General features: G+C 40.7%; 1 protein-coding gene across 1 annotated transcript; it reads left to right on the forward strand.

Annotated features, from left to right (window-relative positions):
* Window positions 1–196: 196 nt before the first annotated feature.
* dennd4a (DENN/MADD domain containing 4A) lies at window positions 197–27,388 on the forward strand. Its single transcript, XM_028585050.1, has 30 exons — window positions 197–363; window positions 5,459–5,790; window positions 6,007–6,253; window positions 6,351–6,420; window positions 6,556–6,725; window positions 7,544–7,782; window positions 7,888–7,954; window positions 8,112–8,170; window positions 8,269–8,413; window positions 8,705–8,880; window positions 9,252–9,352; window positions 12,324–12,542; window positions 12,995–13,140; window positions 15,276–15,409; window positions 15,775–15,907; window positions 16,601–16,807; window positions 16,897–17,025; window positions 17,164–17,308; window positions 18,621–18,743; window positions 20,013–20,123; window positions 20,726–20,800; window positions 20,919–21,694; window positions 21,787–22,003; window positions 22,575–22,666; window positions 22,767–22,942; window positions 23,230–23,593; window positions 24,130–24,247; window positions 24,531–24,693; window positions 24,785–24,849; window positions 25,569–27,388. The coding sequence occupies exons 2-30, from the start codon at window positions 5,480–5,482 to the stop codon at window positions 25,703–25,705; spliced, it is 5,115 nt and encodes a 1,704-aa protein (XP_028440851.1). The 5' UTR covers window positions 197–363; window positions 5,459–5,479; the 3' UTR covers window positions 25,706–27,388.
* Window positions 27,389–27,907: the final 519 nt, after the last annotated feature.

The following is a 27,907-nucleotide window of genomic DNA, read 5'->3' on the forward strand; positions in this document are numbered from 1 at the left end:
AACAGGTGTGCAGTTAAGTATACATTTGTAAATCAGACCAAATGTTTCCTCACAGCCACGGACGTTGCTCTTCTGTCACAGCTGCCAGCAGCGTCATCAGTGACGTCAGCGAGGGTTGTAATCAGTCACGTGAGCCGTGCAGGTCTGGATAAAGCGCTGCTCGGGACTACACAGGCTATTCCGATTCGTCCATCACACTGGGAACAATTTTTTTTATGATAACAGATTTAGACAGAGATAAAAATAAAAAAAATAAATGAATAGACGAAGCAAACACAGTGAGGGATAATATTTCTATCAACAGAAATCTGGGTTTTGTTTCGACATAGGCTCATATTCGACAGATCATCTTTCAATCGAGATGTGAGTAGATTCTTCTTTTATTGAGAATAAAAACAAACGACGCCCACACAACCGCTCTTTATTATTAAGATGTTTATTTTTGACCATTTTGTGATCTTGTTTTTGATTATGTCTGTTAGCGTTACAAATAGGATCTGTTTTTTTATTATTTTGATGTTGGATGATTGATTAGGACAATTGACCGAGACGGTAAAATGCTATATTACTGTCGTCTAGTTATATGCATTGAACAAATAATTGAATGCTTCATAGTGAGCATCGCAGCCTGTGTGTGGTTTACTATATTTACAGTGCGACCATTGGTTACAAAACGTCATATGAAGGCTTATTGTATTGCATCCCGTGTAGATGCTCCATAAGATGGCTTCTTGTGATGTGGGCAAACGAGAAAACCCCTCTGTAGAGTTGTGGTCGCTTCGGTCAGTTGGGTTTTTCAAAGCAACATTTGCTGGCTTTGTGGTAAAACAAATATTACCAATGCTCGAAAAGCAAGCGTTGCAAGCTTATCATGCAGTTTGTGTGTGTGTTTTTCCACACCACCTGAGAGTATTTTCTCCTTCATCTTTCTGCTCTGTTTATCTTGGGCGTGTGTGGTTTCCTCATCAAACAGCCGGGGTCCCCCCCTGTCAGACATAAGGAATGCAAATGGCTGATGAGGGTGAGGGTTGTCTTCATGGCTAAGAGGGAACAGATGCTGAGTGAAATGTGGTGGTTCCCTCCGCAGATCCGACTGCCCATCCTCCCTGCCCTCCCGCTGTTAATACAGCCCTCTAATCCGTGCACAGCCTGAGCCTGACTGTCCAGCAGCCGCTGCATCTGTCTCCTGGGCCATAACACTGTGACGCTCAAAGCAAATGTCAAAAGGCCTATATTCACAGCACAAAATCACATGCCATATAGAGAGAGGATCAGCTATTTTTTAAAGGTTTAATGTCAACATCCTGCATAACTGTTTGGGGAAAAATAAATGTTCATTGCATGAAATATCAAAAGGCATGAAGGGAAAAAAGACAAAAAGCTCCTACTATAACTTCCATATCTAATGTAATCTCATTTCAGCCCACACTCTGAAATATGGTGTCAATGTTCAAGATTGAAACAAATCCCATGTTTTCATTATTTGTAATATAATTAATTATAATAATCAATTATTTGTCTAAATTAAGCCTGTTTTACCTCACAAACCCTTTGGTAGTTCTATCTTTACAAACTGGTTATATGTGGACAAGCACTGATAAAATCAAAGAAATGTATTTTAGACTTTAGTCAAGACTCCAAAGTTTTTCCTAGATACCAAATAAGTCAGGTTGAACTACAAGGAAAAGCGTTTAAAGTGATGAACAGGTTTTACATTGACTGAATGGTGTAACCATAAAAGGCAATATTTTAAATAAAGTACTGGGACAATATGATGTTCTCAAACAGTGTGGGACAAATCTAAAAGTTTGTTGCTCCCTGAGGGGGAAATTAAAATGTTGGGAACATTACGGCTTAAGTTGTAAACAAATTACTGACAATCTTTCATCTCTGCTGACAAAGCTGACAGTTGGAGTTGACTCATCTATCTATAAATTGCAGGAACGTCTGTCTGTCTGTCTGTCTGTGTGTGTGTTATGCGCATATCTCTCGAACCGTTAGTCCGATAGATTTCAAACTTGACAGGTGTCTTGCTACGGGCAGGTCTAAGTGCAGTGCCAAGTTTGACGTTGTTTGGATTAGAAACGCCTTTGATTCTTTTCCTGCTTCCACGTTAGCTATGGTTGCTGGATATACCAAACTTATATTTCTTCACTTTCCTGGAGCACAAAAGGATAGCTGAAAGGAACATCGCGCGTGTGGAATAAGGTTGGCAAAAAAAAAGGCACTGCGCTTTTCTGTGTCTATTGTTTCACTAAGAGGAAACTCAACAAAAAAGCCATTTGCCAACACTAAATAGCCAGACCCTATATAGCATTAAGTTGCTGTGAGCTGTAGCCTACATTTACCACTTCTAACCAGAGGCAGAACATAACGTAATCTCGGAGATTATTCCTTCACAGCGCTGTAGCGCAGCAAAACAACTACTAAAAACAATAGTGGATGCAAATAGGGAAGCTGGCTTGTTAGCTGGCAAGAAGAGGAAATCCGCTGTGTCCTTATTTGAGCTGCTTTTATGAAGAAAACTGTGGTGAATGAAAAGATTGCAGTTTCTGTGACCAGGGTGACTCACTTCCACGTCTTGGGCTAACACAGAAATGCCTCAGTAAGTGAGGTAGCAGGAAGAGAGTTGAAATTCATGTTGAAAATGAAATATCAAGTTTGTTGGAATCAGGTTTATTCATAGGATTTTTGCCCCTAAAGCAGATCTCAAAGGATTTTAAGTCTTTCTAGATTGACGGACTGAACAATCAAAGAGATGCAATACTGTGTACAAACAACAAAACAAAACAACACATGCCAGTAAACGGCTAGCAACCTTTCTAGAGTAATGCAGCCTCCCAGCAATACCAATGGTAGACACTAATGGAAAACTAAGTAAAACTTGCTAGGAAAAAGGTAAAAACTGTGGACAGGCTTGTTAACTGAGAGGTCCAAATCGGCAATAACACTGAAAAATATAAGATAAACAGACAGAAACTACTGTTATATCTGTACATTATTCATATTAAGGGTGTCTCTGTTAATATTTACGTTTAAAACATGTTAGTCTTAAGCTGTCTGAGACACAGCCCATTCGACTTGTATTTTGACCAGAACAATGTTCTCGACTCGTTTCAGCATCAGAGTGAGAAATGTTCACTCTCTCAGTTCAGCGTTGAGTTTTAATGTTGTTGGCATGGCGAGGATTAGATATAATTTTAGGCCTCTGCGTCCTGTTGAGGGGGAGGAAAAGATGCAGTGGACTGTAGTTGTAGTTGAAACTGTAGATTACATCTATATTTAATCCTGGACCTTCCAAGTATTATACGACACATCACATCTGCCATGCCATCGACTGTATATTTAGAGCAGGTCTTGTGTCACATTAATCAAGATGTACTCTTCTACTAAAAAAAAAAAAAAATATATATATATATATATATATATATATATATATATATATATATATAAAAATAATGGATTGTAAACACAAATTACAATGAAAATATGCCAGGCAATATCATAATCGACAGCATCCCCATCGTGAGCAGCCTGGTGGAAGCTTTACAGTGAAGAAAACCCTCTAACAAATCTATCTGAATATACTGTCTCAAAGTGATACTTGCCAACTACATATTGCATATATATATATATATATATATATATATATATATATATATATATATATATATATATATATATATATATATATATATATATATACACATAAAGGCTCTTTAATAATGATCAACTAATCCATCTAATTCATGAAGAAAAGACCAGCATGTCTTCTTTTATAGACAAATCAATGTGGAATTGTTTTTGTTTTTCTATTAGTCTGCTCATTAAAAATGTTTGGTTGCACTTGTCAAAGTGCTAGAAAAATGGAAGCAGTGGAGCAACATAGAAAAGAGACTAGTTAGCAACAACTTGAAATCTGCATCAACTGTGAAAATGATATGACACTTTGAAAGTGTGTCAATTCTTGGACCTTTTTCATTTTCAGAAATCGATTGTACAGCTCATAAACACTTTTTGAATTAATTTTAAAAACCAGTGTGATCAAAAGATGCATAAGAAAAACAAATCCTGTAATTCAAATGTGCAACTGTAATGCATACATATTTTGCTTTTTAAAAATCGGATCCTATTGATGGAGATCAGAAAAAGCTAAAATAAAAAAAAAAATTGCCGCAGTTTGGCATGCTGAGTCATGGGAGTATGCCCACAAGGCTCAACACTGCAGATCACAAATAACTCGCATCAAAACAGCCTTCAGCTAATCAGGGAAAACACTCATAAATACATGCAGGCCAAAACACTGCAAGACCAAGAGCAACCTTGTGATGATGAGTCATAATTTTCAAAGACAACTCTCACTGATGTACGGACCAAACAGGCTTATGAAACAGGAAATATATACGACGGAATTTTGTTGGTTCTTTTGGATGGTTTTATGGTTTCTGGTAGGCTCAGAAATGGCCTATATGTTTATATGTTAGCGGTGAGTTTGACACCCTAAGCCTGCAGTGTTTAGCTTTCTGTCCCATCACTTGGCCACATGGGGGAATGACACACAGATAGATTAGCTTTAAAGCCAGTGGAAGCCAAAGTCCTTAGTAGGTGAGAAATACAGTTTGTGTGCCATGGTTTCTAGCAGTGACACACATAACTTTATGCTAACTCCTTCACATCCCAGTGCGGAAAGTAATAGGCCGCTGTTTATCAGTTTGCTAGTGAGTGTGGAGGAACCGCTGTGAGAGATAAAGCAGGCTCTTCAGTTGAAGCACAATAATCTGGCCCAGCACTGAGAGGGCTCCCAGGGCTCCATGCTTTGTGATAAAGCTATAATAATCTGACATACAGGCGCTCGCTCTATTCCTTTCTTTTTCAAGACATCGTTGAGCGCAGAATATATGTCGCCTGAATATTACCTCGCTGAGAGCTCAGAAAAAGCTTTTTACTGCACTCCAGTGCACCCTCTCTTCATTTCTCAATGCGCTGTTATAGTTCTGGTACTTTTTCTTTCCGCACGTTTCCTTCTTTTTTTTCTACAAAGGCATGTGTTTTATTTTACATTATCAGTCATGGCATTTAGCAAGGTCAGTGGTCTTAAGCCCTCCCATATTTCTTGTTGAAATTTGATGTTTTTGCAGACAGGAATGCACACTAAATGCTTCCAGATGCTCTCATTACATTCTGTTGTTTCTTCAGTATAGAATGCATTTAATGTAGGTTATGTCTATTTTACATGCTGCATGGAATCTCTATTTGTATGCTTAATGCAACAATTGGAGCAGTGAGACAATTACAACAGTACGTTCAAAGAGAGAGTTGGGTGATGCTGTCTTAGCCAGCCTGCTCAGCCAGGTCATTTTCTGATGGCAAAGGCCCCATTCTCTTGTTTTGTAAGATAGACTACAGCTAAAATGCATAATGGAAGTCCTCCCCCTCTCTCCCCTTCTCTATTTTTCAGCCCACAGTGTGGGTATGGGAAATGATGGAGGATAAAGGTCCTCGTGTAGCTGACTACTTTGTGGTTGCCGGTCTCACCGACTCGTCCAAGCCTCTCGAGGAGGAGCTCCACTTTGATGATGCCGGTCCCAAGTCTGTGAAACCAAAAGCCCCCATCACCGACGTAACTGTGGTGATCCGCTCCCTCGGTGAAGAGGTACCCCCGGGTTTCACCTGTATTGAAAGCACCCCCTCAGGCCTCTCTGCAGAGCTCAATGGAGCCAGCCTCAGGGGGCCGCAGATATTCTTGTGCTTCAAGCGAGGCAGAGATAAGCCTCCACTGACAGATCTCGGGTAAGCAATAATCCTTAGTCACTGACCCTTTACTCACCCGGCACCACTAATCACTTCTCTGCCTTGGGTCACTATAATCTAATCTTAAACACATCTTCTAGTCTGACATCTCTTCAATTAATAAATTATCAAAGCACTCCAGTAATATTTCTTTAAGAATGTCTTGTTTCAAAAGGATCATATGAAAAGTCAGTGTAACACTGCCTTGTATTTCAGGATTCTGTATGAGTGGAAAGAGAAACTGAAACCTGGATGTCACATCGTCCAGACCACGCCCTCAGGTCGCCCTGCCAACATTAGCAGCTCGTCGTCCCAACGCATCTACATTACCTACCGCCGCGCACCGAAGAGCCAGCCCCATACTTCACTGGCTGTCACTGATGTCTGCATCATCATCCCCGGCAAGGGGGAGACGCCCCCTCACACCTTCTGCAAGGTGGACAAGAACCTCAACAGCAGCATGGTGGGAAAGAGCTCTGAGAACACAGATATATCGCTAGTGTGTCTGTACGAATAATGCAGGTTTTGATTGATCTGTGATGTCTTTTCTCATAACCCAGTGGGGATCCTCAGTCTACCTTTGTTATAAGAAGTCTCTGGCTAAAGCAAACACAATTGCGTACAAAGCAGGTAAAGTGGTGTGCAGAGTTTGTATTATGAGCTCAAAGTAATTCAAAATGCTGAAGTAAACCAATTAAGGAAATCTCAGTTTTGTTCAGGAGTTGTGACAATTGTATTTAGCCTGTTGTGTGTATTTGTGTCCAGGTCTGCTGTGTAGGTACCCTGAAGAGGACTACGAGTCCTTCCCACTGCCTGAGTCCGTGCCTATGTTCTGCCTGCCCATGGGAGCAACGGTCGAGTGCTGGCCAGCACACACCAAACACTCTCTGCCTGTGTTTTCCACATTTGTTCTGACGGGTGCCTCTGGAGAAAAGGTACCACCTCCTTACATTCCTGTTACCAATAACAATGTTCCTTTCTTATAATCTTTCATAGTCACTTATCTTGTTGTGTCTTTGCAAAACACACAGAATCCTACAAACATACATAGTGATTTTGTCAAGGAAACCACAGTCCTGCTAAGTTTAAATTACATGATCATTAATTAATCAGTTCCCCCAAAGTTGGCATCAGTTTTCTGCTCTTAAATACACACATTCTCCCTTAATTGCTTCATTTCAGCCAGTCTCTCCATCTTAATTTCCCACTTTGTCTCTCTGTGTGCATTATGGATTAGTTTTTCGAAAAATACCAGACAATCTTCAACTTCTAAATTTTGAGTGGAATCAAAAATGGTCTTAAGTCTGTGCTTGGAATACTAAAAGGCTGTAAGTCTTTGAAAGCAATGCAGCATAAAAGATTTTTTTTTTTGCAGCTCATCTTTTGAATAATGGATAGCTCATGAACCACTTGGGCTGGTGCATAAGTTTTAAATGCTGAATGCCTCCGTGCTCCTTTTCTGCAACCTCTCATCTGCAGACTAGTCTCATGGTACTTCATGCCTGAAATAATTTGTTTATTTATTTGGAATGAAAAACTTCAAAGGACTGAGTATGATTTAGCTGATTTGTTATGATGAAAATTCTCTAGTGGAGCCACCACAACAGCTTACCTGTGGTTTGTGTCTTTGCAAAGTTTGCCTCGGGATGTTATCAAGTCTTTTTGTGTGTGTATGTGTGTATGTGTGCATGTATCGGGTATTCTTTATGCAGATCATCACATCACACTTATATTGTGATCCTTTTGCTTGCAGGTGTACGGAGCAGCCATCCAGTTCTATGAGGCTCACTCAGAGGAGAAACTGTCTGAGCGTCAGCGCACACAGCTCGGCCTGCAAAGCTCTGATCTTGGACCTGATGGGACCAGGAGTGTTTACAGCAACAAGAGCATCTGTCTGCTCTCCCACTGGCCCTTCTTCCAGTCCTTCAGGAGCTTTCTCACTTTCCTCTACCGATACTCCATCTCTGGACCACATGCCCTGCCTATTGAAAAGTTAGCAGTGTTTTAGAGATTCATTTTCAAAGACTATCACTCACGCAAAGTTTCAGGTCTATTCTCCCTTACTGCTTTATTAATTGATTATTTTTTTACTTGCAGGCACATCTCTCACTTCATGCTAAATGTGCCATTCCCCTCCATTCAGAGACCACGCATCCTAGTGCAGGTGAGCTTTAAAATGTTAAATATGATGAATGAAGTAATGACATCAGTGTGACGAGTTCTGTATGCTTGCATCATTTGGTTTGACATGACTTTAAACACGCTGTAGTCACAAGCTAAATCATCCACCCACTGAACGCTCTCCTGTGCTTCTTCCACAGCTGTCTCCACATGACAGCCTGATACTGAGTCAACCTGTGTCCTCTCCACTGCCTCTCAGGTAGATAAACATCAGTAAAATGTCAAATTTTAACATGAAGACATACTGTGTTTGCTACAATATTGATCTGGAACTATTTGTTTTATTTGTGTGTCTAGTGGTGGAAGCCTCTCCACATTACTACTGAATCTGGGCCCAAAGAACGCAGCCACTCTGCTGGTGCTGGCTGTCACAGAGCACAAGATCCTGGTTCATTCCCTGCGTCCAGCTGTGCTCACAAGTGTTACAGAGGCCCTTGTGTCTGTGAGTCTTTTGTTATTTTTCTACCTTTTCACATTTCCTGATAATACCACTAAAGAGGGTGGTCTTTAATGTGATTACAGCTACAATGGTAAGATCAGAGCTGCAGAGTCAATTAACTACCCATAATCACACGCATGTGTACAAATATTAATCTCTGAGAAACGCTCTACAAAGTAATGTAAAGTTCTCAAAAAAAACGAGGAAATAAGAAATATTTCTGAGTGTTTGAAACAGTTCTATCGTCGCTGCAGTGTATGTATCGTCATATAATGCATTGACCCTCCCTTTCAGATGATCTTCCCCTTCCACTGGCCATGCCCCTACATCCCTCTGTGCCCGCTGGCACTGGCCGGTGTGCTCAGCGCACCGTGCCCTTTCATCGTGGGTGTGGACTCCCGATACTTTGACCTTTACGTGCCCCCAGCTGACATCAGCTGCGTGGATCTGGACACCAACACAATCTCCCAGTAAGTAACCTCTAACTGTAACCGCTCTGTGATAGATGACTACCTTCAACTTTAAGACACCCAGCCAAAAAAAACCTTCTCATGGTTTATGTTTTTGTAGGCCTGATGGGGAATGTTCTTCCCAAGGTTATCGGTATCTCTCAGTGAGAGCCTCTTATGTAACTATATGAGCTGGAATGTGAAATAGTCTTACTGTACACAAAAGCAAATTTGGGTAACCGCTGGTCTCCCACATAAATATAAAATCTATTTTGCGAAGAGATTAAATAGTCACTGCTGATTTAAGTGAATCTGTCTCCATCCTTATATCTGTTCTTGAATGTTTCTTGATTGTCCTCCTGTGTAATGAAAACCATATGGTGTGCTTTCAGAAAAGACGACAAGAAGGCTTTAACGTGGAAAATCTTGCCCAGGAGAGCCTGCAAACATCTTCTGAATACCCTGAATAAGCTCTATCAGCAGCTCACTGAGGGTAAGTCCAGTCTTATGCTGTGTCATTTTATATGTGGTTTCATGAATAATTTATGTTGTCTACTTGAGTCTGTTGAGTCAGCCTGTACAGTCAATTTTACTGGAAAACTCAGTGGATGCTTACACTGTTATATGAAACCAACTTACGATGTTTAGTACATGACAGGAAGTATAAAGTGTAATTTAGTCCTTGTCCAGTCCTGCTCAACCTTAGTCATTTACAGTTATTCCCAGAATTGCTTTTGTCCCTTTACTCAAGTTTCAGCATATCATGTGGCTGAATGTATTAGGATCTATTATGGTCTGTCTGCAGTAAAAACAGAAATGTCTGGCTCCTACCATTGATTTTATTCTTTGTGACGGTTAAACGTTGATGCAAAATGAATCCCAGCCTAGAAAGAAGCTCTTTGATTGAGACAGATTAACATTTACCTTTGATGTTTTCTGTATCACACTCCAATTTGGCTGAACTGAAAATAAAATGGTGTAATGTTTGGGTGGTCTATTTTTATATACTGAAACATACAAAAAAATACCCAGAAATTAATTGTGTGCTAGAAAATGTTTACAGTGTTTTAGAGTGCATTTTCTTAGCCACACTAGCCAAATGGCTCTATGGCAGTGTTAGTCCAGAGTTAGTATTTTATACAAACATTCATGGTCCCCAAAGGATGAAGAACTACTGACTTTGGGGATCCCCTGACTTTTCCTCTTGAATGAGGAAATGAGGATGGATTCACCTGAAATTGGGAAAACACAGTCAGTACGCTCAAGATGGATTGTAATCTTTGGTCCCCGTAACTTTTCATCCAGCGCTATCATTGAAATTTGAAATTGCTTTTGTTTATGACCAAATACCTGTAAAAAGAAAAATATTTCTATCAGCCTCAGCTGTACTTTTTGTTTATTGCTAATTGCCAAATGTTAGCATGCTAACACGCTAAACTAAGACGCATGTTAGCACTGGTCGTTGTGAGCATGTTAGCTTGCTGGCCTAAGTGCCTAACTACAGGCTTACAAACCCTTGTCGCTCTGAACTCTTTGAGTTTAACGCTAACAGTACATTGGCTTAGTTGAGTGTGCCTGTGTTCCCACAGCCCTATGTTCCCACATTTCTAAGAATTTCTTTTTCACTGAAAGTTAGGCCATATGTTCCCACAGACCTATGTTCCCACAGTTCCCACATTTCTAAGATTCTTTTCCAAAATTAGGACCTGTATTCGCCTATCCCCTAACCCACGTTAACCCTTGAAGGGAAGTGTAGGAACACAAGACCTAATTTTGAAAATGTCCTAGAAATGTAGGAACATAGGGCTGTGGGACCATTGGGATGTAGGAACATAGGGCTGACCCCCTTAAAGGTGCACTATGAGTTCCTTTCAATGTGATTTCATTTTTGTCTCAAATCGGTCATCAGTTTTCTCCTTGATCCGCTAGCTGCCTGCCCCCTGAATACACTGTGAAAAAGCCCAGTCTTGGGAGACAACACAGGGGTCGTAAACGTCAAACAAACACAAGAGGCACAGGCTGGGCACCAAAATACAACAAACCACTCTAGCCAATCACCGACAAGATGGTTGGGGGAGGGGGTGGGGGTTAGTGACAGTTAGTCAGTTAAGGCAGCATGGTGGCCCAGTGGTTAGTATTGTGGCCTCACAGCAAGAAGGTTCTGGGTTCAAATCCAGGCCTTTCTGTGTGGAGTTTGCATGTTCTCCCCGTGTCTGCATAGGTTTTCTCTGGTTTTCCCCCACCACTGTTCCCCTCCCCCTCCCTAACTAGCTGATGTGTGGTGAGCGTTCTGGCATTGTATGGCTGCCGTGCATCACCCAGGTGGGTGCTACACATTAGTGGTGTTAGAGAGCAGTCCCCACCCCCCCTCCCCCCTAATGCGCTTTGAGTGTCAATATAAATGTAATAAATAATAATAAAAGGCGCTGACACACTAACCCGATAATCGGCCGTTGGACAGTCTGGCAAGGTCGGTGACTCGAGTCTGTTCGGTGTCTTCTGTGCCGTTGTCCGTCTGAGGGGCTGTCGGCCTTTATTTTGGCCGACCTCACAGTCGGATGTTCAGTCGGAGAGACAAGGCAGTCGGGACTCACTCGGAAATGGGGAGCGGAATGAGCGTGATCTCATAAACTGACCTTTGTTGATCTGAAATGAAGACTGAAATGAAGTCTGAAATGTTGATCTGAAATGAAGACAGATTCAGCAACTGCATGGCCTATTTCTCACTTAAAATGTTTTCAGAAACATGTTTCAGTGAACTATTTTAGTACAATATGAGATTGTATTCTGAACGAACCGCCATGACAGTCTGGCTTTTGAATTTCCGGAGAAAACAAACCCATGTGACGCGTTCGTCCAATCAGCTGCCTTTTCATTTTTTGGGCAACAATACAGATTAGCGCCGCCTGCTGTTATGGAGACGTATTACGTCTCGTCTCTTCTGTGTGTTCTGTGGCACTTTTTGGACCAACTCCGGGAGACTGATCAGTCCGACTGGCTTTTCTGCCGACGGTTGGCTGTCTGGTTGGTGTGTAACTGTCATTAATTAGTCATGACAGTTACGGAAACATGGGGGGAGGGGCGAGCTTGCTCTGTTTTGTTCGAAATGTACTTGGAACGTCAACAGAAGTGACCATGCAGGAACTCATAGTGCACCTTTAAGGGAAATTAGCCACGTATACTTTAGCATTGATAATATTTATTGTGGTATCTGCATTTTAGAACGTAAAATAGATGTTATGTGGTTAGCTAATGTATAGTCAGAGCTTTGTGCTGGCTAGAATAGAATAACAACTAACCTGTTTAAAACAATTTGTACGTGTTTCTTTTCTTGTCATCCACTGAATATTTTGTGATAAACTCAATGTCTGCTGCAGTTGTGTGGTTTTTAATAAGCAATTATTTGTTGCCAGGTTGTTCATGTGATTATTTATTCTACATAATCTACTGTTGTGTGCTCTCAGGTGATCAGTTGAACCAGGAAGATGTGCAGATGGAGCACACAGTAACTGACAATGAGCTCAACGGTGGGAAGAGCCTCCACACTTTGGAGCTGGAGATCCAGGAGGCCTTCCTGCGCTTCATGGCGGCCATCCTACGAGGCTACCGCTCCTACCTGCTGCCCATCACCCAAGCCCCCTCTGAGAAGACCACCGATGCCAGCTCCCTCTTCGACATTCAAGGTACATTTCAGTCTCAGTCTGCAATGTTATAGCCTACTATATGCATTCACAAAAACGCTGACAAGCGATTGTTGTCGTGGCTATACGTACATGATTCAGTGCTGGAGTAGGTCAGGTTAAGGTCTGAGTGCTGCTGCATGAAAGTTTGTTCTAAATCACTGCTGTAATAACTCTGGTGATTTAGCTTAAGCCTCAGTGGATATTAGGCTTGGATGACAAATCAGAGAAACCGTCATAATTAATAGCACAATGTCCTGCACATCTATGCGCTCTTATGCAAGCGGCGCAACAGAGAACAAATTGTTTCATACCACAGTATTCACTTCCTATAAATGTTGGTCTGCATGTTGACCCCGCAGATGTTCTGAAACCGCTTGATAAGTTAATGTTTTATAATCCAATATTAATGCCCACTTGTCATGTTTGTTTACACAATGTATTTTGTTTCATAGGCTTCCTGAAGAGCAGAGACCGCTCCCACCAGAGGTTTTACTCCCTCATGACCAAGACTCAAATGTTCAGCCGTTTCATAGAGGAGTGCTCCTTTGTCAGTGATAAAGACGCCAGCCTGGCTTTCTTTGATGAGTGTGTTGATAAGGTGAGATTTTTAGCTAATCTTTACTATGGATTTTCTGTGTCAGAGACAATTCATCAGAAGAACTGCATCATTCGTGTAGGAACAAATGTTCCAATAACAATATATAGTCTGGCCTCCACCCTCTTCTTGCAGAGAGTCATTTAGAGGGAAGATTAATCACATTCTGTCCTCCCAATTAAGATGTCTTGTTAAGGTCTTGGTTTAATTTGAAGGAGCTAATAAGCAAATAACAGGAGCTAATAGAAATAAACAAAGAGTAATTAACACTACACCATCTCCATTGAGCTGCTTATTAACATCATTGCTGTAGGCTTTTCTCAAATATAATGCCCCCTCTTCTTTTAGTCCTTTTTAAAAGTGATTTTCTGTCTTATTTTGTGGTACTTCTATTGCTATCCTCCTTATCTTCTTCTTCTTCACTGATTTTCTGCCTTTTTTCTTTTCTGCTGCTCTGTTTGTCATCATGGCTTCTGCCTGGTAGCTATTTACCACTGGAGGCAAGGTAAGCTATTAGACCTTGTGTTGTAATTCAAGCCTTTTGTGACAGTTTGTGACAGTAAAAAAAAAAAAAGTCAGACTTTTTCCCCTTTTGTTTTAGCTGTAGTAGAATCAGGTACAAATCCAAGTAAAGTGTTTTCCGTTGTTCTTAGTGCGTGACTCAGCTCAGAGTGTTTTGTGTGGCTATGTGTTCTGAATAAATCAGAGTGAGGGGAAAAGGGAGCAGAGCTAAAAGTGCAGGAGAGGCCTTTAATGTGAGGCGGTGCATTATCTGTCAGTGTGTGTCAGCAATCTGCATTATTGAACCAGGTGCCATTAGAATGAACCACACAGAGAGGTTATGCAGAACGGATATAGACATGCCATCCAGGTGACGCTGAGACAGTGAGATTAATTATTTGTGCTTGCTTTTCGCTAAGATGACTGTGCACTATCCAGACTCCGAAAGTCACTCTGAAATATAACCGAGAAGAATGACAGAGGAAGACAAAGATGGAGGCAATAATCCTTAATTGTCGTAATGTTGTGAGTTTTGTTGTTGAAATCCCATGGGATGTGGACTAGTCCTTGCTCATTGTCAGTGTGAGGGTTAGTCATTTGGTGATTTGACAGCTTTTATTAACACAGTCTGCCTACACATGTTTTGTACACACTAAAAAACATCAACCTCTCCTCCAAAAAAAAAAAAACTCTCTGTGCTTGCAAACTTGTGCAATCAGGAAGTCACATTTACATCCTGCACAGTGGGAAGTCCTGTACGAGTGTTCATTGCGGTTATTATTGAGAAGTGGAAGCATTGATTCATTCAGCGTCATTGCTGCTGAGGTTGACAGAGAGTGTGTGATTGAGAAAGACCTCTTGAGTGTAAGAGGAAGGGCAAGTGGAGAAACACTGAGCAGAATCAAAGTTAGGGCAAATAGGTCAGTGACAGTTAGTGACTGAATCATCCACTTGACTGACTGGAACAAACCCTGTAACACAGTAGCACTGGGGAGCTATTCAGTTGCTGCCATAATATTAACGTTTTTGTGAAGCTCATGTCCGAGATAAGCCGGTAATCAATTTAGATAAGCCAAGTGAATGCACATCAGCATAGCAGGCCTTTTATGATCTCCCAGGCAGCTATTCAGTAGTGATTTTCTCTTTACCTTGCCATGCAACACAAAGGAATGGTACTGCTGTTGTTCTCAGAAAGGCAGGAAGACTGTGGAGCTTTGTACACGTTTCTCCATACAGCAGATCAGTCAGTCAGTTCTGAGCTGAAAGAAATGTGGCAAGCACTAGTGCAAAAACGGTACAGTTTAATGGGCTAATGTCCCTAGAGCAAGATGGCATACATTGTGTCCAGGTCATTGCAGCCTGGATTCATTTAGTCTTTGGCGAGTCATAGGATCAAGCCCCTGCCTTGGTAGTGCCCTTTAGATAAATAGAGTGGGGACACGGGCCATATTTCTGTAGATGGATCATTACTGGCATCTGTTTGTCCTCATGTCTGATCTGATCTGAGGGCTCATACAGTATCAGATGCCCATGAGCCCTCATGCACCACTGGCATCTATAGATTTGTGTAGCAAAGCTAAGAGGAAAGAACAGAGGGAAGAATAATGACAAATGTGTTTTTTTCTCTTGTAAACCAGATGGACAGTGAGCGACCAGAGGAAACCAGACTGATTGAACTGGATGAATCCCACCGCAGTGAGCACACGGTCTATATCAACCCTCCAGAGCTGCCTCCACTACCACAGGGAGAAGAGCATCCTCTGTGCTATAGGTACCACACTGCAGATCAATCTCTACGATAGATACAAGACAGGCTGTTTGACTATTTTACTCATACACAGGCACACACGTCAATAGCACTTCTCACCGACACTCAGTAAACATAATGCAGCTCCTGAAGGAGAGACATAGTGTAAATTGCCTCTGTTGTTGTAGACGTTGACATTGCTTTAGGGCTTTGTGATTATTTTGAGCCAGAACACATCACTTTTGGATTCTTATGTCAGTGCTCAAGCTTCCAGTGTGTCAGAGCCAAACTACTGTGCAATGTAATTTGGCTTGCCAGTGTTTACATGGGATTGATGTCTATTTCAGTGTATGTGTATATGAGTGAATATACAGTATGTCTTTCTGCAGCTACTCTGGGTTCCCTGTGCTGAATGCTGAGCTTCTGGAGCCGCTGGAGGGACCAAATCCTCCATCAGCAGGCCTGGCCTCACGCCACAGCAGCCCAGCCAGCCCTACGGCCATCTTTAGGCGCTCTAAACAGGTCAGCCGTATGAGTAGTGAGATTTTTTTTTTTATTGTTCTAGAAAGACCATGACATACAAAAACCTTCATCTTTCATTTTTGTTATAGTGTAACCATATAATTATAAACATCAATATGTCAAATGTATTGCAGTAGCAGTTTTTGGCACGGGCAAAGCGGGCAAAGCGGGCAGTCGCCTGCGGCGGAATTTTTTCATGACACATGGGGGGCGGCACGAGCACTTAAAAAAATACAAAAGAATCCTCTGCGCCGTGAAGCCAAATGTCTTCAAAGCAATGAAACGTTGATAATAAAGAACAGTGATTTAATAGCAATAAAGGGATGGTGCACTCCCAGGCCAATGGGCAGTTGTATCCGCGCTAACGGCTCCTATAGTGGTCTTTTCCAGTCTGGCACCGGACACCCTGCGATGCCCTCCAGCTCTGCGGCTCGGAGCACTATTTAGGATTCACAAGGAGGAAGGGGGTCTCGCCCAGGGTGTAATTCAGTGTAGAACCGCCACTGATGTATTGTCAGATCTGATCCATATTGGTTTATTTTTATGTTTGCAATTTAAAGAGTTAAGCTCATTTTACTTCTGCATTCTTTCTACATAACTATGGATACGGTTATAAAAAATGAATGCAAAATGAATATCAAAATCTGCTAAAGGATGATACATTATCTCTACATCTGATCTTTTTTATCCCAGGAGATCAAATCAGCTCAAAGGATGGCCAAAACCTATTCATCTATGCCTCAGATGTGGTCTAAGTGTCTGCTGCGCCACTGCTATGGCCTTTGGTTCATCTGCCTACCAGGGTTTGTTGGCACCTGCCATTCAAAGGTGCGGGCTCTGCGTACAGCTTACGATGTGCTGAGGAAGATGCAGGACAAGAAGTTGCAGGCTCCAGATGAGGTAGGGAAATGACTAAGTATAAGACAACCCACAACTCCATATTTAGTAGTGTAGAATAATTTTGTAAATCCTGATGTTTTCTGTCCAAGGTGTGTTACCGTGTGTTGCTGCAACTGTGTGGGCAGTACAGCCAGCCAGTCCTTGCTGTCAGGGTGTTGTTTGAGATGAAGAAAGCTGGAGTTCAACCCAACGCCATTACCTATGGGTACTACAACAAGGTGTGTGCTCTTAGTATCTACTCTACATACAGTAAATAGAAGGAAGCAATAAACAAGCTAATCTGACTCTAAATTGAACACTTTAGTCTAAGTCTGACTTTGTATGACCACATATACTGTACATGTTCACTGCTCTAGGCGGTGTTGGAGAGCACCTGGCCCTCCACCACCAGAGGAGGCTACTTTTTGTGGGGAAAGCTGAGAAACGTGATCCTAGGTGTGCTCCAGTTCAAGCAAGCGGGGAGAAAACAACAGACGCCGCACAGAGACCCTCATCTTTCAGGTAAGAATACTAATGGGATGCATTATATTTAATATATATTATTACATTGTTTTTACTGATATCTAATATCTGGTATCCCATATTTTCCATGTTCATTTTGGCTGATAACAATACTTACTTATACAAGCATCTGGTGAAAAATGCTCCCCACAGTCATCACTTAAGTTTATAGAAATATATATAGAAATACACAGAAAGTATGAACTTGGATTTATTTATTTCAAATTGGCTCTTCATATATCACAAAGATTTTCAGCCTGAAATCCAAACTCTTACTAACAAATGAATAACCCACATATAAATTCACTGCGATTGATCAAACATATTGCCCAAATGTCATTATGATATCTGACACAGTATATGATGCACTCCCTCCGTCAAATACTAACACAGACACCACTAGTCTTTGTTTTATACCCAAGACTAATCAGGTCTTAAATTGTTTGAGATTGCATTAAGTTCAGTGGTAATTACTTTTTAATTGTGCACAAATTCAGTAAATGAGAGACTGAAAGTATAGGATTTTTCTGGCTCCCTGTAGTTCTTAATAAATAGACATGTAAATGTGTGTGATCTGGTGTGAGTGGTTGCTTCTTTAAGGCTTCTTTCCTGGTCTCATAATAAGGTTTGTCCCAACTCTAGCCTCACCCAGAACATATCGTTCCCAACCTGCATTTCTTTAATGACTCCAATTAAACAGAGTGAAGAGGTTTTTCCTCCCCAGCAATCACAGCACACAGGTTGCTCTTGATGCCAGTCCCTAATTCCCACAACAGCCCAGTTAGACTATCATTACCATAATGACACAGGGTGAGGGGCTTTAATGAAAACATCATGCTTTACATCATATACTCTAACCTTGTTCTTTTGATTGTTGCTGTGAGTAAATTTTGATTTCATTCACTTCCCAAAGAGAATTATATTCACATGACAAAAATGGCAATGTGATCATGTTGAGGAGCAAGATTCTTTAGTTATTTAATAAATTACTCTTCATTGAATTTACAATTGGTGAACTGAAAATGGACAATTTAATTTGTTCAACCTTGATTTTGCTCCCCTTTTAGTTAAAAAATAAGACAGGAAAGTGAAACCTTGATTCTCTTTCAGCACTCTGGCATCTTTATATGTTGTTCAAGTACGATGACAGCTATGTGGCATTCACTGCATTCCTGCATCTTTGCAGTGGATGATAACGATTAGAGCACTATTCAGTGATTGTTTTTACAGAGCTTTTATACCAGCTGGGTTCTGGTCTTTTAATCCTAATCATTTGTTTTAATCGTCCTCTCCCTTTTCTGTTATCTCTCAGACGGCAGTGATCTTGACACAGTCAGTCATGGCAGTTTGGACAGTACTAATGACTCTGCTGAGCGCACTTCCATCGACACTGACTTCACTAAAATGGACTCCAGTGATGATGGATTTAGTACAGGTAGGAAATTACAGTTTTGCTTCTTTCTCCTTCAAACTATTTCACTGTCATCCTTTGATTGTGTCACTGCTGCTCCTCGTGTCTCAGCTTCACTCTGAAAAAATCAAATTTTTATTTGATTTAATTTACATCCTTAAAAGTAGCCAAACCACATGAATCATAAACCTTGATTTTGCATTTCTCTACTTTAATGTTACTACTAAGAAATTGTTTTGATGTCATTGTACATTCTGCTTTTCGTCAATCACCTGACCTGAAACCAAAGTCTGAAGTACCAAGAAATGCTTCAAAACCGTGTTACCTTATGGAAAACGAGACCAAGAAGTGACAAATGTTACAGCAGCTCATCTGAGCAGTGTAAATTAATACATAAATAACACCATCAAGTTCATATTTTAATTTGTTTTTTAAATAACAAATGCTAAAATGGCTAATTACATTCCAATGGATTCCAATCCATTAAAACGTGATTAGGGAAAACGTAAACTAAAGCAATCATTGGAGGCACATTCATAAAATATTTGCAGGTGATGGGTAACAATAATCTGCACAAAAAGAAGATAAGAACTGCTTACAATTCTTCTCTTTACCTGGACTCAAGCGAGAAAGACCATTTGTGGATAAAACATTGCCATGTCCATGTAGATTAAAAGAAAAAAGATAGCATCACACAAGTATTTCTTTGTCTTTTTGCAAAAAAATTTAATTTAGACTTTGACAGCAAATGGATTCGTTGCCTTTGGGACACTTTCTTAGTTTCTTCTTTAGCCCTTGTCCTCACATTATGACTAATGTACTGTAGAGAAAGGACAGTCCGGATAACAGGGCTCATAATGGTCTATTAGCAGGATTAAGCTAGAACAATATCATGGACTTGAATCTGGCTCACAACTTTTTCTTATCCCCAAACAATTGAATAAAGCAGAAATTCTGTGAGAATATAGCAAATCACAGTAGAAGAGGTTTGTACTCATTGCTGCAGTTTGACCTTGTGATTATGATGCAAGTTTTCAAATACTCTATTCCTCTCCTGCTGCTCCTGTTTTTCTATTCTGGGAGTGTTGTGCTGTAAGCTACAGTGTAGGGAATGTTACCGCACTCTTTTCAAAACTCTCAGATAAGCTGTCACTTATAAAGCAATCCACGCAGACTAAATAGCTGTTTTTTATTCGCTCAGCTCTTTCTGAAAGAAAAAACTTACCAAGGATAAAAGCTACAACTAAATAACTCGCTGTTTTTCAGAAGAGTAAAGCCTCTTATCTTTTTCAGGTGGACAGTCAGACCAGGGCTATGATTCACTATCCAAAGAGGAGGAGAGGATGTGCAGCAGAGAGAGTGACAACACACTATCGGTGGAAGACAAAGGCCAGAGGCAGTCCAGTGAGTTATTGACTAGCTTCTATCTCTAATCTCTGACACTTTAGCTACCATTTCTGCAGGAGTGAATCACCGCTTACTGGCAGCAAAATGAACGCTCTCTCTTTAAAAGCTGGGTATCAAGTGTGGGTGTTCTGTACTCTCCCCTCGTCCATTTGCTGTTATATTTAGATGTTTTTGAGAAACAGATTCTGTTGACGGATGATTGTGTTATGTAAGCAGGTGATTGCTTGCATGACAGGATTTGTCTTGAATTTAGTTGCTAATAACAACATGCCGTGTCTGATGCAATCACTGTTTCAGCTTTAGTGTTAAATAGTCCTTACTACTTGGTGTGAGTAGTTCATCAGAGACTTAATTGCTTACCTGATTTTTGGAATACAATACAAGACAGCCATATTTTAAGATTAACAGCTGTCCCTGAAAGAACCACCAGCTGCCAGTTCTACTCTTTTTTTTTTTTATCCCACTGTTACAGCTTTATGCTGGCATAAACGACAGGACTCCAGCAAGTGATAACTTTCCATATTAAATGTAGAATTTGCATGAGATTTTAGAGATTTTGATCTATCTCCTTAACGATTGGGTGTCATTAAAATCTCCAGCACCTGAGATAGAGGTTCCAATCGGCGGCATCTCTCCTTCTACTAGAAGCTATAAACCCACAGATGTCAGTGCAGGTAAGTTTTATTTACAAAGAAGATTCTCAAAAAGCCATTATGATTGTGTATAAAAGCCACAGATCTCAGTCTTACCGTGTGGGTACTGAATGTTTTGCCACATATGTTTTTGTCACAGGCAATGGCAACAGGCTGGTTTCCAGACCATCTAGTGACACCATTCTGTGTGGAGTTCTGCCAAAGAAAGAGAGGCCAAAATCTCTGGACTTGTCTGGTGGACAAGGAAGTCTAAGACTCACCGTCCCTCACCTTGGCTCAACAAAGCAGCATTACCAAGCTGGTGACAGACTGCACGAGGTAGAAGAAGAGGAGACAGAGACTGATAAACAGAAACGTCTCCGCTGCAGCGGTGCAGTGGAGAGGCCAGGTGTGTCTTTAGAGAGGAGTGTCAGCTGCAGTGATGGGACTGTGAGGAGAACGGGTGTTGAGAGGGGGTTTGATCCCCTGTCACTGATGGCGACAGATGCGGTACAAGAGTGTGATCGGGAGAACAGTGGCACAAACACGGCCCGCCGCGACCTCGCTGAAGAGATTGAGATGTACATGAACCCCTCAAGCCCTTTGTTTGGTTCGGCCTCGTCTCCTCACACCTCTCCACGGCCCTCCACCCTGCTCCGCTGCAACACACACATCCCACTGTCTCTGAAATCCAAGGAGAAGTTGCGGTCGTCGCCGTCTCTTCCTCTGGGTGTCTGTACCAAAAGCAGGGAGAGGCCTTCCTCCTTGGTGTCACCCTCCTCACCTTCTCCCTCCTCCTCATCATTCTCCATGGACTCACTGTTCACGCCAACTCTGGACATCTTCAAGAGTAGCGTCATATCAGCAGGGAAGGGCGTGGCTGAGAAGGCTAGCCGTTTCTACTCTCGTCTGTCCTCCCAGACTTCATTAACACAGGTTGGTGGTGCATTTCTGCTAACTAATATTCCCAATTTAACTGCTGAGAAAACTACCTCCATGATGATGTTTTTCTTCCCCTTGTACTGCAGGATGCAAACTGTGACCAGATTAGTGTATCCTCGCTGACCTCAGGAGAGGCAGACTGCTCCTCGCTGCTTGATCATGACTCCTGTCTGGATCCAGATGGCTTTACCTCCCCCCAGCACGGCAGTGTTTCCCGACTCAGGAGGAGCCCGGTTGTGGGTCATACCAACCTGGGCAGCCCCAGCACCCCCAATAGAGTGTTCAGACACAACTCATTTTCTGGTTTGTTGCACATCCTCAGTCCGTATAACAAATATTGCTGGAATAATGGTGCTAGTTTTTTTTTTTTTTTTTTTTTTTTTTTTTTTTTTGCTTAAAGCAAACAACACAATCCATATTTTGTTAAAATAGTTGGCAGCCTCGATCTCTGATGTTAAAAAGTCATGGCGTACAGCCACGCTTGTTAAATTGCTGTTTTAACTGCAGCATTGTATTGGTTCCCTGCAAAACACATCTTGATGATCTAAATTTAGAGTAAGAGCAGGGCTTTGTAATGGAGAGCGCCGGGTGCTCTCTGCGAAACTAGGCCAGCAGGCGGGAGGGCTGATTCAGTGTGTAGGCTGCTCTACACCCAGCCACAGGCCCTATGCTAAACATAAACACGTGATGCATGCCCACTCCCAGACACACCAATGTGAAACACAGATTGGCTAAACCTGCACAGCAAAAACAAATAAAGTCCACAGATTGTACACTTTGAAAAATGATTAGCTGCTTCATTTTGTTTTTCCACTTTTGCACAATTAAATGCAGATATGTATAGCCTAATTGTATAATCCTCCATTGTATCCAGGTGGTTTGGCACTTCCTTCTAAAACCCCTCACACTCCAGATTCCTCCCCCGACACCAGCCGATTCCAACCCGCTCCCAATTACACCATAGAGGTAAATTGCTCTTATATAAAACTATCTTATCAATCACTCCTCTGTAGACTGACACAGATTGCCATGATTGAGTCTTACACTCTGCTGCTTTTTGTTGTAGGTGTTGATGTCCAGCTGTTCACTTTGTAAGACGTGTGACTGTCTGGTGTATGACGAGGAGATCATGGCTGGCTGGACAGCAAACGACTCCAACCTCAACAGCACTTGTCCCTTCTGCGGCACAGCCTTCCTGCCTTTCCTCAATGTGGAAATCAAAGACCTGAGACCACTCAGCAGGTAAATGTTCCCTTTACACAGACCAGTATTTACACAGTATAAATGCACATAAAATACAGAAAAGATTTTAACAATTAATCAGGTGTGTCCATCATTTTACACTGAATTCACTGAAAATATGAGGTTTAATGTCTTTGATCTCTAATACTAGATTATCTATTGTTATAGTGGCTAGCTAGCTTTTATTTCTCTAGAAAAGTCACACACAGGTGCACACACACTCAGACACAAAATCTTTTTTATCCCTGTGGCCTCTTTAAACAGATCCACTCTGTGTCTTCCCTCAGGTCTTCTATGGAAAGTAATCGTGTTAATGAGGAGGTCACGTTGACGACTCTCAATCCAGAGGCCAAAATGTCTGCAGCAGACTGTGCAGCTCAGTCATCTGCAGCTACCCCCCAGAAGCAGGGGAGCAGCGGGAGTGCTGGGCCGGCTCCGGTGACGGTGCCCTACCTGAGCCCTCTGGTTCTGTGGAAGGAACTGGAGAGCCTGCTTGTAAATGAGGGCGACCAGGCCATCTCCTCCCCCTGTGTTGTCGACCAACACCCCATCGTCTTCTGGAACCTTGTGTGGTACTTCAGAAGGCTTGAGCTGCCGAGTAACCTGCCGGCTCTTATCCTGGCCTCCCAGCACTGTAGCCATGGAGACCAGGTAAACATACAGGTGTCTGTCAAGCTCACCCACAAATAGTTGCATGTGTAGATTGACCCATTTAGCCAATAAAGCCATAAAGCCATCATTTTAAAGAAATAGTTTTCTCTTTTGGAAAATACTCTTTTTTACTTTGTTGCCATTAGTTAGTTGTACATATGGATATCACACTCATAGCTGTATGAAGCCGGGCCAAGAGAGTGGTATTGATCTTCTCATCTCATTTTCGGCAAGAAAGCAAATTAGCGTTTTTCCCAAAATGTCAAACTATGCCTTCAAACCTTCTATGTGTATGGTATAAAAAAATCCAACTTTGGTGACTCCTAGTGGTAGTTTAAATAAAAAGGACAAAACAGAGTGCTGCATAAAGTCAGCACATCGACCATACTAATTTTCACTGGGAACGTCTCTTTATTTATTTTGATCAAATAAAAAACGAAATACTTTTACAGATATAATAACATTAAAATTCTACCTGTAATGTCTGTAACATACAGAGTAAGGGATTAATCTTTCAGTCGTTTTACCCCTTACAGACTCCTCAGAGCGTTTCATCCGAGGATAGTAAGCAGGTGCTTGTGAGGATTATGTGGGACAACCTGAAGTTACACAAAGACAAGGTTCAACCCTGCTATGTCCTGTGGAACACACATTGTAAGTCACTAAAGTATTAACTTTAACAGATTAAAGTATAACATGTTTTAAAAGGTGAAATTATTTTCAGAAAATTATTCTGTTAGCAAGTTTGATCAATGTCAGATATTTACATGTAAATTAAATAATGCATATGAAGTAACTAGAAAATCATGCATAATTCAGTTCAGGACTCCTATTAGTCATGTCGTTATTATCAGTGCTATAGTTTCAAAATTGAGTTTGACTGATGGAGATGAATGAGCCTTTGATCAGGGTGACTTTTATCTCTTGTTCTTTGCAGGTGCAAACTCCTTGGTTCGCTCTGGGCTGTGTGAAGAGGGCCAGCTCTTCACTGTGGAGCTACTGCAGGGTTTTGTGAGGAGCATTAAGAAGAGTGATGTCTATCAGCCCATGAGCCAGATCATCCAGCTGTTGGGGCCAGAGCTGGGTTTTAAAAGACAGAGGTGAGAAGATAAAGAGTTTAGTGTAAAGCCATGTGTGAAAGATGAGATGAATGGAAAGTCTAATTGTTTTTCTTTTTTCTCTCTCAAAAAGGAGCCTATACCGAGATTTATTGTTCCTCGCTCTTGTGGCTTTGGGAAAGAACAACATTAATATCAGTAAGTCCAAAAGCATGATATCCTGTTTTTAGACATGCTGCTGTTTGTCTGTCGCTCGGTCCACCACTTTGGTCCAGACTGAAATATCTCAACAACTGTTATATGGATCGCATGAAATTTGGCACAGAGAGCCATTGTGCCCAGAGGATGAATCCTACTGACTTTTCCTCTAGTGCCACCAGCAGGTCAAAGTTTTAATTTATCCTGTGAAAAATAATATGTACCAGATGGATTGTTACAAAATTAAGTACAGAAATTTATTTTCCACTTAGGTGAATCTTGACCACTTTTGTGATCACCTGACTCTAACTCCATCATCAGGTTAAAATTTCAATTTGTCCAGTACTTGGTGTTTAGACCAAATACCTGCAAAACTAATGACATTCACATCAGCCTCAGCTGTACTTTGTGTTTAGTGCGCAATTAACAAATATTAGCTTGGTAACATGCTAAACTAAGATGGTTTACCAGCTAAACATTATACCTGATAATTAAACGTCAGCATTTTAGTATTGACCTTGTGGGCCTGTTAGCATGCTGACATTAGCATTTACCACTGCACTTAACTACAGCCTCACAAAACATGCTATGCTATCATGGCTGTAGACAAGTACTTTTACTTTTTATACAGATGCTAAAACTGTTATTTTCTTACATTATAAAATACGTGCTACACCATCTTATGTCCACATTGTTAACTGACCATTAACTCTTTGCAGATGCTTTTGACCGGGAGTACAAGTTGGCATATGATCGCCTCACCCCCAACCAGGTTAAACTGACACACAACTGTGACCGACCCCCCGGAGCAGGGGTCATGGAGTGCAGGAGGACTTTTGGGGAACCCAGTCTGTAAACTACTTCTCTTCTTTTGCCCCATTATATTTTTCCTTCACGTTCCCTGTTACTGTTTTGTTGGTCTGCTCCTCAGACTCAGGACCAGCTCACCAGACTGGAGCACAGAGCTCTTAAGCACAATGTGAAAATGACACTTAATATAAAGTAACTGCCACGCATTTCTTGTATACTGTTAGAGGTGAGAGGCCTGGAGTGACGAACTTGTGTTTGTAAATAATTAAAAAATCCACTGTATTTTCCATATAATTATTAATGTTTGTACAGTTATTATACAGTCCACAGTACATTTTATAACTTTGTTTCTGTTGAAGCTGTGAGTAAGTATGTAAAAGTAAGTGTATGATCACGTTGTTGAAATTCACAACTGGTCCTGGTGACCTTGTCGAGACTGCTGTTGAGTGTGTGTATAATCAGTCCTTGCTTTTAGACATTTGAGTTTTTACAAAGCACTTTGACCATATGAGCTTGCCATTCATTCTCATTTATGTAATGCTGTGGCCCAGCAGCATACGCTTGAATGGCTTTTTATTTGGCAGCTGCAGGACTTACTGCACTGTTAATATTTTCATTACATGCAGTGAATGAAAGCAAAGAAATTCCTCCTCATCTGCACCCTGTACTCATAGCAGGGCCATGATCATGATCATATGCCTGAATACACTAAACTAGACAATAACATAGAAAAACGGTACCATTATAAAACATATTTCTAAATCATGAAGGGAGTACTCAATTAATGTATATGCACAATGTTTATTTGTTATCCTTTTTTGTACAATGTACCAAAAGAACCCAAAAGGGAATAGTACTAAGATTTATTTACAGTTTTTTAAACAATACCTTTTTAATGTAAGGATTTATGTGTTATACGGGACCACAAAGGATAGATTTCCTTAAAAACAGTACAATCAAACTAATAGTAGATGAATGAAAACAAAATGTTTTCTGTTGGTTTAATCAACACATTTTTTTGATAGAGAAATTAATTTATACAATAATGGATCTATAAAAATGTAGTATTTGTATATTTTCTTTAGGTATTCACTGTATAGTGTAGATGTCAGTTTTAGACATTTGGATAACTGTGCACTGTTTAATGTGACATACAGCAACAAAAAAAAAGGCATTTCAAATTTCTTCGATGATTGTGCATGTTTCTTTGCACTGGGTATATTAAAAGATATGTTAATGTCAAAGGTGTTACGTTAAGACAACAGCTCTGACCTGCCGTAATTTTAAATCACTTCCAAAAATGAGTGTGATGGTTCACTATGTTAATATTGTCTTTCACTTTTAACTGACAAAAGTCTGCCTGGAATGGTAGTAATGTGATGCCGCTCTACAGCTTATTACTGGACTTCACCACAATAAATTATGATGATACGATGCTGGATAAGACAAGGCTGTGTGCTTGGAATAAACACCAATATCACAGTATGTAAATTTGCATTTTAATCACCTTGTAAGTTGGGACGAAAACAAACAAACACTGATGACCAAAACATTTGATGTTTACATGTTGTTTACACAATTTGTCAATTTAAACAATGTTTATGAAGTATTATTTTTCATTTGTAACACAGATACTAATTTGTATGATTTTTATATAAAAAAGAAATCAAATGTCTTCTTTGGCTGGATATATAGTTTGCTTTCATTTATGAATAAACACATTTATTCTAAGGAAGTCAAGTTTGATTATTTCCAAAGTACTATTGCTATGCCTGACCTATTTATAAAAACTGATATGCATGAAAGAACAGTGAGTTCAAGAATGCTCAGGTTCTCTTTAATGTTAATGCTGTGTGTACTTACATATTATACAAATTCACATTTAGAAACCACATACATTTTCCAAAATGTGCACACATTCTAGATTTCTAGTTACATTCTGTAGACGCTGTATTATAAACACTGAAAAAATATTAATAAATAATAATTATTATTAATTATTATTAATAATAAAAATGTGTGTTCGTGCTTACACACTTAGTTACACTATATTACGTGAGCTTAGAATTATAAGGTTCCATCTCCGTTTAGAGTAGTTCTGAGATATTGAGCATCAAAGTTTTTACATCCCAGCTGGCAAAACTGTTATGTAGTATAATCTACTATTAATAACTAACAAAATAACAAAAATAACACCACACAGGCATTAATAAACACCTAATGGATTAGATTATGTCGAAAACTCAAT

This window comes from Perca flavescens, chromosome 8 (assembly GCF_004354835.1).
Source record: "Perca flavescens isolate YP-PL-M2 chromosome 8, PFLA_1.0, whole genome shotgun sequence".
NCBI lineage: Eukaryota > Metazoa > Chordata > Actinopteri > Perciformes > Percidae > Perca > Perca flavescens.